At 43.0% G+C, this 16,817-nt stretch overlaps 2 protein-coding genes across 10 annotated transcripts in view; one reads left to right on the plus strand and one right to left on the minus strand.

The window, feature by feature from the left end:
- lrch2 (leucine-rich repeats and calponin homology (CH) domain containing 2) overlaps positions 1-16,817 on the plus strand; it is a 466,084-nt gene that overhangs the window by 346,763 nt on the left and 102,504 nt on the right. The window lies entirely within an intron of this gene.
- Positions 1-16,817, minus strand: part of hlcs (holocarboxylase synthetase (biotin-(proprionyl-CoA-carboxylase (ATP-hydrolysing)) ligase)) — a 109,040-nt gene that overhangs the window by 44,748 nt on the left and 47,475 nt on the right. For 5 of the 6 annotated variants that reach the window (XM_061752147.1, XM_061752148.1, XM_061752149.1 and 2 more), the window contains exons 2-5: positions 15,946-16,074; positions 5,914-6,088; positions 4,714-5,726; positions 1,329-1,508 (exon numbers count right to left, since the gene is read on the minus strand). In XM_061752147.1, coding sequence (XP_061608131.1) covers positions 1,329-1,508; positions 4,714-5,726; positions 5,914-6,088; positions 15,946-16,074 — 1,497 coding nt within the window. The remainder of the gene's footprint in view (positions 1-1,328; positions 1,509-4,713; positions 5,727-5,913; positions 6,089-15,945; positions 16,075-16,817) is intronic. The other variant, XM_061752150.1, reaches the window with a different exon arrangement.

A 16,817-nucleotide genomic window follows, 5' to 3' on the forward strand; every position in this document is an offset into this window, starting at 1 on the left:
ATATATACATACATATATATATTTACATACATATATACATATATATATTTACATACATATATATACATACATACATATATATATATATATATATATACACACACACGTGAGGACACTAAAGCCACCACCCAGGTATATAGCAACGGGGTGTGCATTGTGCAAAACAACATCGGTTTGGCTAAGGACCCCCGAAAATGGCACCTACGAAGAGAAACACTTACGAAGCACGGTTTAAACTGCAAGCTTTCAGTTATGCGGAGGAACATGGGAATCGAGTAGCCGCGAGAGAATTCAAGATCAACGAATCCATGGTTCGCATGTGGAGGAAGCAGGAAACCAAGCTTCGCCAAGTCAAGAAGACGAAGCTGCGTTTCCGCGGAAAAAAAAGAAAAAGAAAACACGGAAACAAGGCGAGGTGGCCCAAGTTGGAAGACCAACTTGAGGAAGCAGGAAAACGAGCTTCGCCAAGCCAAGAAGACGAAGTTGAGTTTCCGCGGAAAAAAAAGAAAAACGAAATGCGGAAACAAGGCGTGGCCCGAGTTGGAAGACCAACTCGAGCAATGGATTAATGAGCAAAGAACAGCTGGGAGAAGCATCTCAAGTCACCATTCGACTGAGTGCAAGTGAGGAAGCTTGCCATCATTCCGGGAGGCTTGACTAAGGAACCGCTGGACATCCGTGTAAACAGGGCGTTCAAAGTGAAGTTGCGAGCGGCGTGGAAGCGATGGATGACAGATGGCGAACACAGTTTTACTAAGACTAGGAGGCAGCGCCGGGCGAGTTGCTCCACAATTTGTGAATGGATTGTGGATGCTTGGGCTAACGTGTCTGCTTGCACTGTTGTTCGAGCTTTCGTAAAAGATGGCGTCATTTCTGAGAAGCTGCACGGCAACAAGATTGACTCGAACCTGGCATGTTTGATTGAGAACTTGTCCAGCTGTTCATTTCGGAAACAGAAGATGAGGACTTTGATGGATTTGTGGATGAGGATTAATCAAAAAATAACGTGAGTACATTGTTAAATACTTCAATAAAGTACAACCGAACTCAGTTTTGCTCCCGCTGCCTTTTTAAAAACATTGTTTTAGCATGCAAGCATGCTACCGTATGTTTTAAGCTAGCGTATGTTTTACCATGCCTGCAATACGGTGCGCCTTATGTATGTGTTAAATACAGAAATCGACCCCGTAACTGAGACTGCGCCTTTTAATACGGTGCGCCCTGTGGTCGTGAAAATACGGTAAGTGGACTAGAGTGGCTCTACACAAGAAACAAGTACCACAGCATGCATCTTTGTGGAGGTCCTTATAAAGTCTTGCAAGTGTTACCTGAGAGGTGGCCAGAAGGTAAACTGGACTTCGTGCTGGTGTTTTGTTTTGCTGGCAACTAAGGCCAAGAGAAGTCAAAATCTCTACCAAGACTTGATGTTGTAGTGCATTGTTGACCTTTAAACCATCAAAACCTTCAGTTGGCAGGTTCTGGAAGTCTGGAGTGCTTTCCAGGTGGATCTGCCAACAGGGAATATACAAAAGGAAACAACGCTTATAAGAATTGACAGCCAACTGTCCAACACAAGAAACAGAAATGCGATGTAATCTGTAGTTCGTCACAGTTGCAAGCAAATTTTATATTGTGCACTTTGTGTTTCTTGTGCGTGGGATTTGATAGCTAAATGCCAATGCATGTTTCTAATAATTATTATTCATATTTCTTAGCCTATCCTTCTTACAAATCACCCTTCCAAAAGACCAATCACTGGTGTTCCAGATATACTTTTTAAAAATAACTTCATCTTAAAATGTATGATCTAATAAGATTAACTAATGAGCCTTCAGGTATGTGACTAGAGACTAGAAACCTCAAGTTTGTCATAATGGAGAATTCTGTTTCTGGGACGAGTGGCAAGGTTTCTCTTTATAAACCTATGAGGGCATAAAATAATTTAAACATCTACGTATATGGGGATATGTACAACCCGAAATCCAATGAAGTTGGAACGTTGTGTTAAACAAATAGAAACAGAATACAATGATTTGCAAATCATGTTCAACCTCTATTTAATTGAATACACTACACTTGTTGTTGTTGAATGTGCGAAATGACTTTGTTGGTACACACACCTCTTCACAGAAACTGATATAGGATGTGACAGTGTCCGTATATTCATCCAGCTGAATTTTCAAAGACACTCCAGTCTGTGGAGTCTAAACAGCTTTGAAGTTCCATCTTTGCTTCATTGGTCCACTTTTTCACTGTTTTCACCATAGGCTTCGCGCATTTAAGTTATTGATATATGTTGGTATTAAGTGAATTAAGCAGTGATCAGACGAGCCCAGAGCTGCACAAAGAATGGCACGGTATGCGTTTTTTAGCGTAGTATAGCAGTGGTCCAAAATGTTATTTTCCCTAGTGGGACAGTCGATGTGCTGCTTGTATTTAGGGAGTTCGTGGTTGAGTTTAGGGCACGGTGGGCGACTGGTTAGAGCGTCAGCCTCACAGTTCTGAGGACCGGGGTTCAATCCCTGGCCCCGCCTGTGTGGAGTTTGCATGTTCTCCCCGTGCCTGCGTGGGTTTTCTCCGGGCACTCCGGTTTCCTCCCACATCCCAAAAACATGCATGGTAGGTTAATTGAAAACTCTACATTGCCCGTAGGTATCACTGTGAGTGCGAATGGTTGTTTGTTTGTATGTGCCCTGCGATTGGCTGGCAACCAGTTCAGGGTGTACCCCGCCTCCTGCCCGATGATAGCTGGGATAGGCTCCAGCACGCCCGCGACCCTAGTGAGGAGAAGCGGATCAGAAAATGGATGGATGGAGGTTGAGTTTAGCTTTGTTAAAATCCCCGAGAATAATGAGGGGTGAGTCTGGGTGTTTTTTTATTTTTTATTTTTTTTATTTCGTTGACTTGTTCGGTGAGCATTAGCAGTGCGCCGTTCGTGTTTGCTTGAGGCGGAATATAGACGCCAGCCAGAATGAATGATGCGAACTCACGAGGCGAGTAGAATGGCTTACAGTTCAAAAACAGCGACTCTAAATGCAGGCTGCAGTGTGTGCTGAGCTCCGAATTCTAAGTTAATGATTATTTGCTAAAAAAAATAAAGTTCATCAGTTTGAACATTAAATATCTTGTCTTTGTAGTGTATTCAATTAAATATAGGTTGAACATGATTTGCAAATCATTGTATTCTGTTTTTATTTATGTTTAACACAACGACCCAACTTCACTGGAATTGGGGTTGTACTTCGCACAGTCCCAGAGATCTATTGAAGATCTGTGTGAAGACTGTTTAATCTTTTGTGGTTTGAGGATGCGTCTCACATCCTGTTCGGGGTTGTACAATTAGCAGTACAGTGGAACCTCCGTTCACATAATTTGTTACGAGACTTTGATCACAAAACACAATCCAAAGCCATTTTCCCCGATAAATCGAATAGAAATATAATTAATTTGTTCCAGCCTCTGAAACAAGTCACCTTTGCGAACACGCCTGCACAGACGCCGCCTACCAAGGAGTGGACGCGCCCGGGCATGGGTGAGGACAACAAGCCAGGAGCACAGCGCTGGCTGCATGGAGGTCCATTTCTCACAAGGTTTACAGTCCAAATAATTACTTCGCCATACTGCAGCACTCTGTTATGTGTACCAGTAGTGACTGATCAGTGTGCTGCATATCCGTAGTTGTAGAAACGGAATTACGTCCCCACTGTACTACAAAGACGAGCTTTCAAACCTCTTCAGAAAGAACGATTCAATAGAAACAGTATGTGGCATCATGGGCTCAGCTCTGCCATCGAGAGCTCACTGGACTCTGCTGGAACCCCGACCCTTTTAACGGCTTCCTAATAGCACAACCACTTGCAGTTATCACATTCTTGGGAGCTATACTGAGGGCTAATTTAGAACCACAAAAAAAGTCTTAAGGTGTCAAATTATAGTTATTTACTTTATGACACAAAATTGTTTGGAAATGTTATAGTTGAAAACTAAAACTGAAATTGTTAGCACACAATTGGATCTGTAGTTCTATTTGATTTTACTTATATTTTCAATTCTATTCAATATGTATATAGCAAGGCGGCTGACTGGTTCGCACATCTGCCTCACAGTTTTGAGGACCTGGGTTCAAATCTAGCCTCGCCTGTGTGGAGTTTGCCTGCTCTCCCCATGACTGCATGGGTTTCCTGCGGGTACTCTGGTTTCCTCCCACATCCCAAAAAACATGCATGGTAGGTTGATTGAAGACTCAAAATTATATGTGCCCTGTGATTGGCTGGCAACCAGTTCAGAGTGTACCCCATCTATCACCCAGAGTCAGCTAGGATAGGCTCCAGCACGCCCGCGACCCTAGTGAGGATAAGCGGTGTGGAAACTGAATGAATGTATATAGTAAAGTATGTACAGGGTGTCCTCAGTTTACAATGGTACAGACTTGCGTTTTGGGGTTATGAATGTTGCACAATGAGTTACAACAGTACTTACAGTTTTTGTTTATTGATGGCCTACAAATATTTTTAATCCAAATAGTTACTGTAATTACAACTTAATATTGCATTAGGGTAGGTTACTGATAGACTACAGGGCGTTCAGACAAATTGGGAACTTCATCGTAAATCGAGGACCCCAGCGTAGTATCTTGGATTGTTCTAAAGAAATATTTCCACTTTTAATAAAACAGGGCAAACATTACCCAACATTACATTCAAGATATCTTACCTGACACAAGACAGCTTCCCCCCCATGCTCTCCGTGGGTTACCCTGATGATAACCATATGCTTCTGATGAGGACAATCTTTGAGCTCCCCCAAGAGCCGCAAATTCCCTTGTCCCTGGACATCTCTGACAAAGACTTTCCCAGTTGCCAACACATTCAGTTCAAGTTCTGTGCAGTCCTTTCGTGTGAAGCTTAGTCTACACACTTTCCCAGGTTGTTGGTCTCTGTTCTCTAGAGAGATACCTGCAGGGCACAGGGAGGAAGCAAGCCCCAGGACCCTTCCACCATGGCTCAGATAATTCAAAAATCTTGTGTGAAGCTGGGGTGTTAGCACTTCCTCCTCTGCGAGAACCAGGAGCCTCGTATTTTCAATCCAGGGTTCACTCAGGGCTTGCTGTGGCTGAAGGGAATATATAATGTACTTTTCCATGTTTAGACACTCTGTTAAAACACGATGAACTGCTCGAAAACGCTCTTTGCTACCATTTGTGTACACTACAACATTTGGAAGTTTATGTTCAAATCCATAGCTTTTGCAAACATTACTTTTGACATCAAGTTCAAAGTCATCAAAAGTCTTATGCTCACTATCAAGACATAGTGAGGGATCATCAGGGATGTCTGAAATGTTCTCTGCTGAACTATATTTGACAGAGAGGATTGTGCTATTCTCGAGCTCCAGACATTCATGGCAGCTTGACAGATGGAGAGAGTGTCCATGGCTCTCCATGTGGTGATGATTTCCCAAGAAATTATGCTCAGAGTTAGTACTTTGATCCTGGCTGAAGCAAGTTGGTCCTGATACTCTTAGTTTTTCTAACTTCTTCTTTGAATAAGGGGTAAGAGGTAGGTTACTTTTACAGCACTGAGAGTGCTGGAGGTGTGGTAACATGTGAAAAGGCAAAGGCTGACCGTTTACTCCCTGAGTGTCATCAAAGAGTATTGACTTTACATTTATGGGATCCACAGGGCATTGAATTGGCTCACTAAGAATGGATTCTTTGAGGAAAATTGCTAGAGAAATAAAGAAAGGATATCATTTATATAATACACAAAAAAGAAAATATTCATACATTACTTTTATACACTAACAAAGTTTATGTAGTCACATTCAACAAAATACATTTATTTGGGTATTTCATATTTTTCAATTTACTTAAATTGTGCAAAAGGTGTAAAACAAAATCAAACCGATACATACGGACAATCTTTGATGGCGCAAGTCCATTATCCAGTTGAAGGCGATCCTCTAAAAAAGCTACAGCCAGCCGACCGAAATCTTCAACACTGGCCTGAGCCACTGCCCTGAATGGCTGACCAGGGCTGCAAGCCAGAGGTTGGCAAAAGTCAGACCACTTCAGCACCTGTAAAGGTTCCTGTCATGAAAGCAGCTTAATTAGGTACATGAAGACTTATTTTATAGATGTTTTCCATATACAGTGGTACCTTGACTTAAAGGTGAAGTGTGTATTACAGAAAAAAAAAAAAATATTTTGATCATGTAATAACTCTCTGCTGTACTGACAGTAAACATTTTATTTAAATGTTTATATGTGCCCTGCAATTGGCTGGCAACCAGTTCAGGGTGTACCCCGCCTCTCACCCGCAGTTAGCTGTGATAGGCTCCAGCAACCCGCGACCCCAGTGAGGATAAGCGGTGTAGAAAATGGATGGATGGACACTGTACAGCAGACATGGGCTCTTACGTTCATATCAAAGTTTGTGTGTTTTTTTTTTTTAATGTGCGTGTTCGCTTCGTTTGAGTTTAATATGGTATTTTCGTCAAACTTGCATGTGCATGGGATGAAAATACCTCAGTTTCCCAGTAGGAGCAAGATCATTTGAGTAAACAATGTCTGTCAAGTTCGCTCTCAATATGGCAGGGAAAAAATGCACAGCAAAACAAAAATATGAAGATGAGCACAGGAAGTTTTTAATCAGAGTGGGGGAGTTTCAAAAATTCTGCTTTATATGTCAGTCTTTATTAGCGCATTTCAAAGCTTCAAAATTTCAGCGCCACTTCAGCTCACGCTAACATCGACCAGGAATTTCCGAAAGAGACTGAACTTCGCAAGCACAAGTTGGTAACTTTGAAAAGTCAGTCAGAAAACTGGATACAGTTTTTCCAAAAATTTACAAAGCACTCAGAGACTTTAACGCTTGCAAATGAAGGAGAGTTTGTTAAAAAATGCCTCTGTGACGTTGTTGAAATCTTGTCTCCTGAAAATGACGAACTAAAAAAAATGGTATCAGACATCCAACAGTCCCGCCACACAGTTGAACACAGAATATCGGACCTTAACACGGCTATTGAATCACAGTTGCACTCTGACCTTCAAGCATGCGAGTATTTTCGTGTCACATTAGATGAGCGCTGTAACATATAATATTTGCATGGTCTGTGTCAAACAATTGTTTGATCAAAGAAGGACTCCTTGATTTTGTGCCATTAAAAGATAGAACCTGTGGCATAAAAAAAGAAAGAAACAATGACGGTTGCATTCGCGAAAGCAAATCTGCCCATACAAAAACTAACTGCAATAGCCACGGATGCAGCGCCAGCCCTGATCGGCTCTGTGAATGGGCTTGTGGGGCTGTGCAAAGCTGACCAAACATTTCCAGAGTTTTGGAATCATCCACCTGGAGCAACTCGTGTCTATATCATTGAATTTGGACGTCATGAAACCTGTGTTCTAAATCGTCAACCACATCCGCTTAACCACTGGCATTTCAAGAATTTCATCGCTGAGCTGGACCAAGGGCTTCCAGGTGATCTGCCGTTGCACTGCACTGTGAAGTAGCTGTCAAAAGGACAGGTACTCGCTCGTTTCTTTCAGCTTTTGGATGCCGGGAAACTGTTCATGAAAGAGAAGGACAAGTACTATCCCTAGCTCTCGGACCTCGAGTGGATTATGGATGTGGTCATTTTGGTCGACATGCTGTGTCACTTGGACAGACTGAACCTAACCTTGCAGGGTAAGTTAAAAATGCTGCCTGACCTGGTGCAAGGTGTGTTTGCGTTTGTCAACAAACTGAAGCTGCTTAAGGCTCATATTCAAAAGGGAGATCAGCGGGCAAGTCTCCAGCGCTGCCCTGAATAAGCAAGGAGCCAGATGAGAGACCATTGAGTTCTGGAAAAGTGTGCCAATGGAAAAACACTCTAATGTCAAATGGGCTGCTCTTAATATACTGTCAAGGTTTGGGTCAACATACGTCTGCGAGTCTGTGTTTTCCACCCTGAAACACGTGCTATCAAAGCATCGATCTGTTTTGACTGAAACCCATGTGAAATAATTGCTTCAAGTGGCAACAACGGAATACAAGCCAGTTTGAAGAGGATTCTTAAAGGCAAGGAATGCCAGAAGTCCCACTAAGTAACATCCATCCATCCATTTTCTGAGCCGCTTCTCCTCACTAGGGTCGCGGGCGTGCTGGAGCCTATCCCAGCTGTCATCGGGCAGGAGGCAGGGTACACCCTGAACTGATTGCCACCCAATCGCAGGGCACATACAAACAAACAACCATTCACACTCACAGTCACACCTACGGGCAATTTAGAGTCTCCAATCAATGCATGTTTTTGGGATGTGGGAGGAAACCGGAGTGCCCGGAGAAAAACCACGCAGGCACGGGGAGAACATGCAAACTCCACACAGGCGGGGCCGGGGATTGAACCCGGGTCCTCAGAACTGTGAGGCTGATGCTCTAACCAGTCCTCCGTGCCGCCACTAAGTAACATGCATAGTAAAAAAAACAAAACAACAACACTATTTTTAATTATTAGACTTGTGGACTTGAACTGGGAGTTTGTCTGTGTGAGACAGGTCACACAAGTTATTTTGTTGAAAAGACTGGCCTGTGGTCTTAGTACTGTAGGAGTCAATTTCTGTCACTATTATGTTGGTGTGTGACATTTTCAATAAATTTGGCTTAGCAAAGATATTTGTGTGTGAGGAAGGGATGGAGTGATGTTCATGTGTGCCCATGTGTATGATGTGGCTCTTTGCGGTAACAGTAAAAAATGTGGCTCTTGGTCTCTGACTGGTTGGCCATCCCTACTGTACAGACTGGAGGCGTGGCGTGGAGTGTGTCAATCATTTTTCTCATGTATGCGTATTTACGCCAGAAGGAAACTCTGGGAACAATGGCACAGACGTCCACAAGTTCAGCGACAAATCCAAAACTTGCTTTCAGTATCCCTCATTTGCCAACAACTGGGTCTTCTTCTACAAGGAAACACAAGCTGCGCGAAGAAACCAAAAAGGCTAAAAAAAGGGAATCTGGTAGTGAAAGAAACAAAACCAGGTTACACAGTGGACCTGGGCAACTCAGGGACTTTATCGGCCTCCCAAGCGACATGGAATTGGCTTCATTTCTGCTGGACAGGTAAGTGTATCACCTACTTTTATTTGTAATTGTACATTCCCCCAAAATATAACTTCAAACTGATAGCATTGAGTGTTACACATAATTAAAGCCACGTTTGTGTGTTGCACTTGGTGACGGCGCATAGCACAAACTAGTACTGCAAAATAGCATTGCTCACTAACAATACAATACTAAGATAGCATTACCACAAGCCAATAGCCATAGCTGATATGTCAGAATTACTTTGTAATCGACGCTATTAGCTGCATGGAGCACCACAGCAGCACTATGTTGTCACTAAATGCAACAGTGTCGGCCCAAACTAGGTTTGGACTGAGGTACTGTGCTTTGGAAAAACAAAACTAACGCCTGGCAGCCAAATTTAGCGCAACACCACCCAGAGCAGTCCAAAGAAGCTGAATAGCAGCTAGTGCTAGCGGCAGACTTTCAAGTCAGCTATTCTGCATATCACCAACTAATTCTGCACAGACTTGAAATGCTAATTGCCAATTCTATCGCCTGCGCCATTACAACAGCAACAACAAAACAATCAGCGTAGAAGAGAACGAGGGGTTTAGATGTTGTTGCTAAAGCTACAATCTCGTTGTGCATAACACAAAAATGTTATTTTGAGCACACACTCAACCTTGCTGGTCAACTAAAGTAAAAGTAAAACACTGTAAGAAGACACTGTAGTGACTCTGACCCAGTTGCCAGAAACTTCCCCCACCTTGGAAAACTGCATTCTCCCAAGCGGCCCTGCTATGAGACACAAGAAGATTCCTACAGGACCCTAAAGTAATTAGCAGGTCCCCTCGAAATCTTGACTTACGGGCACCAGAGTCTTTTTCTTCGTTTGAACTGGCAGCAGCCAAAAAGGATGGGTCGACAAATGTGCCCACAAGGCGACACCCGCTATATATATATATATGTATGTGTGTATATATGTGTATGTGTATATATGTGTGTATGTATGTGTATATATGTGTGTATGTTTATATATATATATATATATATATATATATATATATATATGTGCGTATGTGTGTATATATATATATATGTGTGTGTGTGTGTGTATGTGTGTGTGTATATATATATATATATATATATATATATATATATATATATATGTGTCTGTGTATATATATATGTGTGTGTGTGTGTGTGTATATATATATAATATATATATATAAATATATATATATATTTAAATGCTTTCTTCACTCCCCTAACCTCGCCAGTGCCTCCCCCTTTTTTTGGGCAGCCGTGGCCCAATGGTTAAGATCATCGCCTGCCACCGTGGGGGACCTAGGTTCAAAACCCCGACTGGACCATCCGCCAACATCCTCCGGACTCACGGCTGTGGTGTCCTTGAGCAAGACACCGATACCCCGAAATGCTCCCCGGGCGCTTCAGCTGCCCCCTGCTCCAGTGTGTTCCACTAACGTGTATGTGTTCACTGTGATGGGTTAAATGCAGAGAACAAATTTCGTGTGCGTGCATGCATGCATGTTCATGACAATAAAAAAGATGATTCTGATTCTGATATATACATATGTATATACACATATGTATATACACGCATATATATATGTATGTATATGTATATACACATATACATATATACACACACACACCACACACATATATATACGCTTATTCATACAACCGAGTAAGTCATTACTTACCACTTACCAATCACCAAATGGGAAGACCTTTTGATGTCTGCTGACCGTAGCTACTGGCTACAGATTTGTAATACGTTTAGAATGACAAAAAAAAACACAAATCTACAGCTTATACAATATAAATTGCTCCATAGAACACACTTTACTCAGTACGCTATGCATAAAATGGGCTTCTCTCCATCTAATATATGCGTGCAATGCACCAAAAATACCCCAGACACCTATTTTCATGCTATATGGGAATGTACACCAGTTCAATGCTTTTGGTCTTCGGTTATTTAAAAACTCTCGTACATTTTGCACTGCAGGATTCCACTTTCCCCAAGATTGTGCATACTTGGCGACTTAAGCATCATCGACCTCCCTAATAAATATTCACAATCATTACTTGTCGTGTTGGCTACCGCTAAGAAAACAATTCTATTAAACTGGAAAAACAAACAAGCTATTAACATCAATCAGTGGCTAAATCTCATCGTGGACTATATTGCGTTAGAAAAAAATATCAGCAGAACAAAAAAAATCAATTACATATATACGTAGATAGCTGGTCATCTTTCCTCAACATGCTAACTCTTGACTGCTCCTGAGGCCGGGCCCCCCGCACCCCGGGCTGGATGACTGCTTGGCGTTGGGGCTCCCCTCTCATGGCCTGCAGCTGCTCCCTGGGTCCCCCCCTTACAGTTCCCTTGTCAGGTGCCCCTATCTGCCCCCCTTTCCAACAAACAAGGGACACGCTCAGAGGGCGGGGACTGGCTGCATCCCGGGCCCTGCAGGTTGGGGGGGAGGGGCGTCTGGCTCTCCTGGGGGCGTGGGCGTGTCTTGGGTGGGGGGTTCGTTGGGGGTGTGGCATTGGGTCCCTGCGGCCCCCACAGGGTGGCCAGTTGTCGGGGCGCCTCGGTGGGGCCGGCAGAGCGTCCGGAGTCCCTCGGTATGGGATGTGTCCCGTCCACCGGGGTGCTCTCGAGTGGACCCCTGGGCCCCATCCCGCCCCTTGATTGGTTGGGTGGGATCCTCAGCCTCCACGGTGCGGGCACAGCAATTATAGGACACTTCTGTCAGTCTTTGTGCATGTAAAACTGTGTCAATTAACTTTCATGTGTCCGCAGGCACACACCCCTGGGACTCTTTCACTAGGCGTGGGGCCACTCACTTATTGCGACAAATAACTCATGAAATTGCTTGTGTATCCCCTAACTTTTCTCTCGTCCTGTAGACTTTTATAATTTACATAGTTAATCCCACCACACTTCAGTTGTACAGCCGGGTTCACGACGCTTGTCCTTCATGCTTCTTCTCCTGTCCTGTTCTATCTTGTCTTGTCCTTCCCTCACAGGGTGTCGCACTACAGCCCCATGCGACACTCATATTTAATGTTTCATTGTTGTAGATAATGTAATGACTTACTTCTCTCATCCTGTTTACAATTAGTGCTGTGTCGTTTGTCTTTGTTTCTCTCTCCCCTCTAGAAACTTTGTTCTGTTTGACTGATCGACTCTGATTCTCAATAGACTTAAATTATAAGATTAAGAAACCACAGCGGAAGCTTAAAAACTCTACTGTGACACAGTAAAACTGTTCCAGCATAAAAGGGATACAGATCTTCCATTCTGCTTGACCTAACAGCTGAACAGGACAAAAAAAGAGAAATAATAATAATAATAAATAAATAAAATATGTTCTCTCTTCTTATATTAAAAAATAAATAAATTCCATATTATGAAAGTGTAATCATACAGTGTTATGTGTAATAATGCAATACATTGTCTCCCATTTCCAGAGTGTCTGTATGGTTTCATGCCTCAAAAGAGTACCACAGATGCAATATTTGCCTTGAGGGTGTTGATGGAGAAGTACAGAAGGTCAGAAGGAGCTAAATTGTGTCTTTGTCGACCTCGAGAAAGCCTCTGACAGAGTACCCAGAGAGGACCTGTGGTACTGCATGCGAAAGTCTAGAGTGGGAGAAAAGTATGTAAGAATAATACAGGACATGTATGAGGACAGCAAAACAGTAGTGAGGTGTGCTGTAGGTGTGACAGAGGAGTTTAAGGTGGAGGTGGGACTGCATCGGGGATCAGCCCTAAGCTCCTTCATGTTTGCAGTGGTGATGGATATGCTGACAGATGAGTTTAGACTGGAATTCCCATGGACCATGATGTTCGCAGATGACATTGTGATCTGCAGTGAAAGCAGGGAGCAGGTGGAGGAAGAGTTAGAAATGTGGAGGCATGCACTGGAAAGGAGAGGAATGAAGATTAGCCGAAGTAAAACAGAATATATGTGCATGAATGACAGGGGTGGAGGGGGAAGAGTGAGGCTATAGGGAGAAGAGATAGTGAGGGTGGAGGACTTTAAATATTTTGGGTCAACAGTCCAGTTTGTATCGATCCATTGTGGTGAAGAAGGAGCTAAGCCGAAAGGCGAAGCTCTCAATTTACCGGTCGATCTACGTTCCTACCCTCACCTATGGTCACGAGCTGTGGGTCGTGACCGAAAGAACAAGATCCAGGATACAAGCGGCCGAAATGAGTTTCCTCCGCAGGGTGTCAGGGCTCTCCCATAGAGATAGGGTGAGAAGCTCGGTCATCCGAGAGGATCTCAGAGTAGAGCCGCTGGTCCTTCACATTGAGAGGAGCCAGATGAGCTGGCTGGGGCATCTGATTTGGATGCCTCCCGGACGCCTCCCTGGTGAGGTGTTCCGGGCACGTCCCACCGGGAGGAGACCACGGGGACAACCCAGGACACGCTGGAGAGACTACAGCCTTCGGCTGGCCTGGGAACGCCTCGGGATCCCCCTGGAAGAGCTGGATGAAGTGGCTGGGGAGAGGGAAGTCTGGGCGTCCCTGCTAAAGCTACTGCCCCCGCGACCTGACCTCGGATAAGCAGTAGAAAATGGGTGGATGGAGTCCAGAGCAATGCTGAGTGTGGTCAGGAAGTGAAGAAACGAGCCCAAGCAGGTTGGAATGGGTAGCGGAAGGTGTCAGGTGTGTTTTGTGGCAGAGGAGTCTCTAATAGGATGAAGGGGAAAGTTTATAAGACAGTGGTGAAGCCAGCCATAATGTACGGATTAGAGACAGTGGCACTGAAGGGACAACAGGAAGTAGAGCTGGAGGTGGCGGAAATGAAGATGTTGAGGTTCTCTCTAGGAGTGACCAGGTGAGATAAAATTTGAAATGAGCTTATCAGAGGGACAGCCAAGGTTAGATGTTTTGGAGACAAAGTTAGAGAGAGCAGATTTCGATCGTTTGGACACATCCAGAGGAAGAGAGTGAGTATATTGGTAGAACGGTGATGAGGATGGAGCTGCCAGGCAAGAGAGCTCGAGGAAGACCAAAGAGAAGGTTGATCGATGTAGTAGATGTCGTAAGAGGAGCCTCGGCTCAAGGCACCTATTTTACATTCGAAAAACCTCACGGTAAACCACCGAACAAAAATATCATAAAAAAAGTATCAAAACTGTTTGATTGAAAACAAAGCTGATATATTTGCAGGAAGCCATGACTCACTTCTTGTATGAATGGCAACAGGTAGATAGATCTCTATTGTACCTTTTGCCATCCAATGGAAGAGCATTTAATTGTTCTGCCTGTCACCATATGCTGCTGGCATACATAGAACAGCAATTATATATTCCTGATTAATAAAAAAAAAAAAAGGAAAAAAAAGGTGTAATCACACCAGGAAATATATTTCTGATTAATAAAAATAAAATACAAAAATAAAAATTAATAATGCTGTTAAGATATACTTTCAGGATATTTAAAAGAAAGTAAATGTCAAATAAAATGGATACAAGACTTGTTGCTTTTCCTTAGAGTCAACGTGTACTGAACCGAACTGAAAACCGTGACCACAAAACAAAGATACTAACAGAACTGTGGATTTTGTGAACCATTCCACCCCGAACACCTACCAACCCTAAACAAGCAGAAAGAAGGTATTGTATGTCATAGCTGATAAAAAAAATTCCCAAGAAAATAATAAACTAGGAAGCCCCCCAAGGACCACATGAGTAGCCCGCAGGCCTGTTCTGAAAATAGCTCACCAGTGATGGTAAATTGTGATTTCCTAGGAATGTTGTCAATATTAAATTTTTATTACATTATTTATTATTGTTAATTATTTATGATTACATTTGATAATGTAAACACTGGCAGATATTTATAGAATAAAGTGTTGCATATTTATATTTAGTTTTCCTAATTACTGTGAGAAATTGACATCATTGAGTTCACATTAACTAATACCATTAATTAGTAATAACAACATACTAATAATAATTCTTATATAGTTGTTAAATAAATTGTAGAAGTTATCATTTATTTGCTTAGCTTGCATTAGTATTATGGACGATTTTGATGGTTGCTTGCTGACCGTGGAGGAGGGGAAGATGTCTCGCAGGAATCATCAGAGAGAAGGGCGCCTTGACCAAGGACACGTGGCCGGGTGTTGGTCTCATGTCATGTCTTCACCTTGAAACCCTCCCCTTAGTATGTTATGTCTTGTAACTTAGATACCTCCCTATTTCAAAAAAATACAGGAGCAACGGGGACGAATGTTTAGAGCGTGATAGGAGAATAAAATTGAACAATCTCCCACATGTTCTCCTCATGAGCAAAAAGAAACCAGTGTCTTCATTCCTTTGTGTCTATTTTTTATAGGTGTTGGGTGAGATAGATCCAACAATAGTGCTTTTCTAGGCACTCAAAGACACTTTACAATTTCACGCATTACTAATTCACTCCAGTCACACCTAGTGGTGCTAAGCTACTTGTGTAGCCACAGCTGCCCTGGGCCTGTCTGACAGAAGCATGGTTGCCATTCTGCAACCTACGGCCCCTCCAACCACCACCACCAACCACATTCATTCGTAGGTAATGTAGGTTAAGTGTCTTGACAAAGGGACACAACGACGCCATGTGCTCAGGCAGGGATACAAACCGACGACCCTCCGGCTGCAGGGCGCACATTTACCCTTTTCACCACGCCAATCACATTATTGTTTCAGGTAATTTTTGCAAATTTGTTCTAAGAAGTATCCCCATTAAGCAGTACCCAAGAAGTAGCTCACAGTTCCAGAAAGGTTGGTGACCCCTGCTGTAATATTTTTTTACATCCAAATTTTGCCCACAAAATTAAATTGCAATAGTTACACAACAGCATGTGGTGCCTACATTGTTTGGTGTTTTGCAGGTACCACTGTGTCCAGAAGCTTCTATGATGAATGAAATGTTGTCTATTTGTGGCCCACAAACGATGGCGGACTCCGATAAAACATTCCATTTGATGATGTCATCACATACCTGGGGACAGATAAGACAACACAGAACAAGCATATCACTGGGATTTTAACAATAGGTACTAAAATGAAATATTGATTTGTTAACTAGAGGCAGAAGTAAACAACTAAAATTGATTCAAAGCTACACATTTCATCCTAAAATACACCTGATACAGTGGGGCAAAAAAGTATTTACTCAGTTCTAAATAGTTCTCCCACTTAAAAAGATGAGAGAGGCCTGGAATTTTCATCCGGTATACCTCACCTACGACAGACAAAATGAGAAGAGGGGTGTGGGGGGAGGGTGTGGTTGGGGGGGGAACAAAAAACAAATCCAGAAAATCACATTGTCTGATTTTTAAAGAATTTATTAGCAAATTATGGTGGAAAATAAATATTTGGTCACCTACAAACAAGCAAGATTTCTGGCTCTCACAGGCCTGTAACTTCTTTAAGAGGATCCTCTGTCCTCCACTCGTTACCTGTATTAATGGCACCTGTTTGAACTAATCAGTATCAAAGATACCTGTCCACAACCTCAAACAGTCACACTCCAAACTCCACTATGGCCAAGACCAAAGAGCTGTCAAAGGACACCAGAGACAAAATTGTAGACCTGCACCACATGATGTCAATGTCCCCCCCCCCAGTGGTCCCCAATCTTTTCCGCACCATGGTTCGGTTTCAAGTAAAGGCATATTTTTATGGCCCGTCGTAGCTGCTGTGCAGCAAGACAGAGATGCCCACGTCCGTCGTCGGCAGCTG

Source organism: Phyllopteryx taeniolatus, chromosome 17 (assembly GCF_024500385.1).
Source record: "Phyllopteryx taeniolatus isolate TA_2022b chromosome 17, UOR_Ptae_1.2, whole genome shotgun sequence".
NCBI lineage: Eukaryota > Metazoa > Chordata > Actinopteri > Syngnathiformes > Syngnathidae > Phyllopteryx > Phyllopteryx taeniolatus.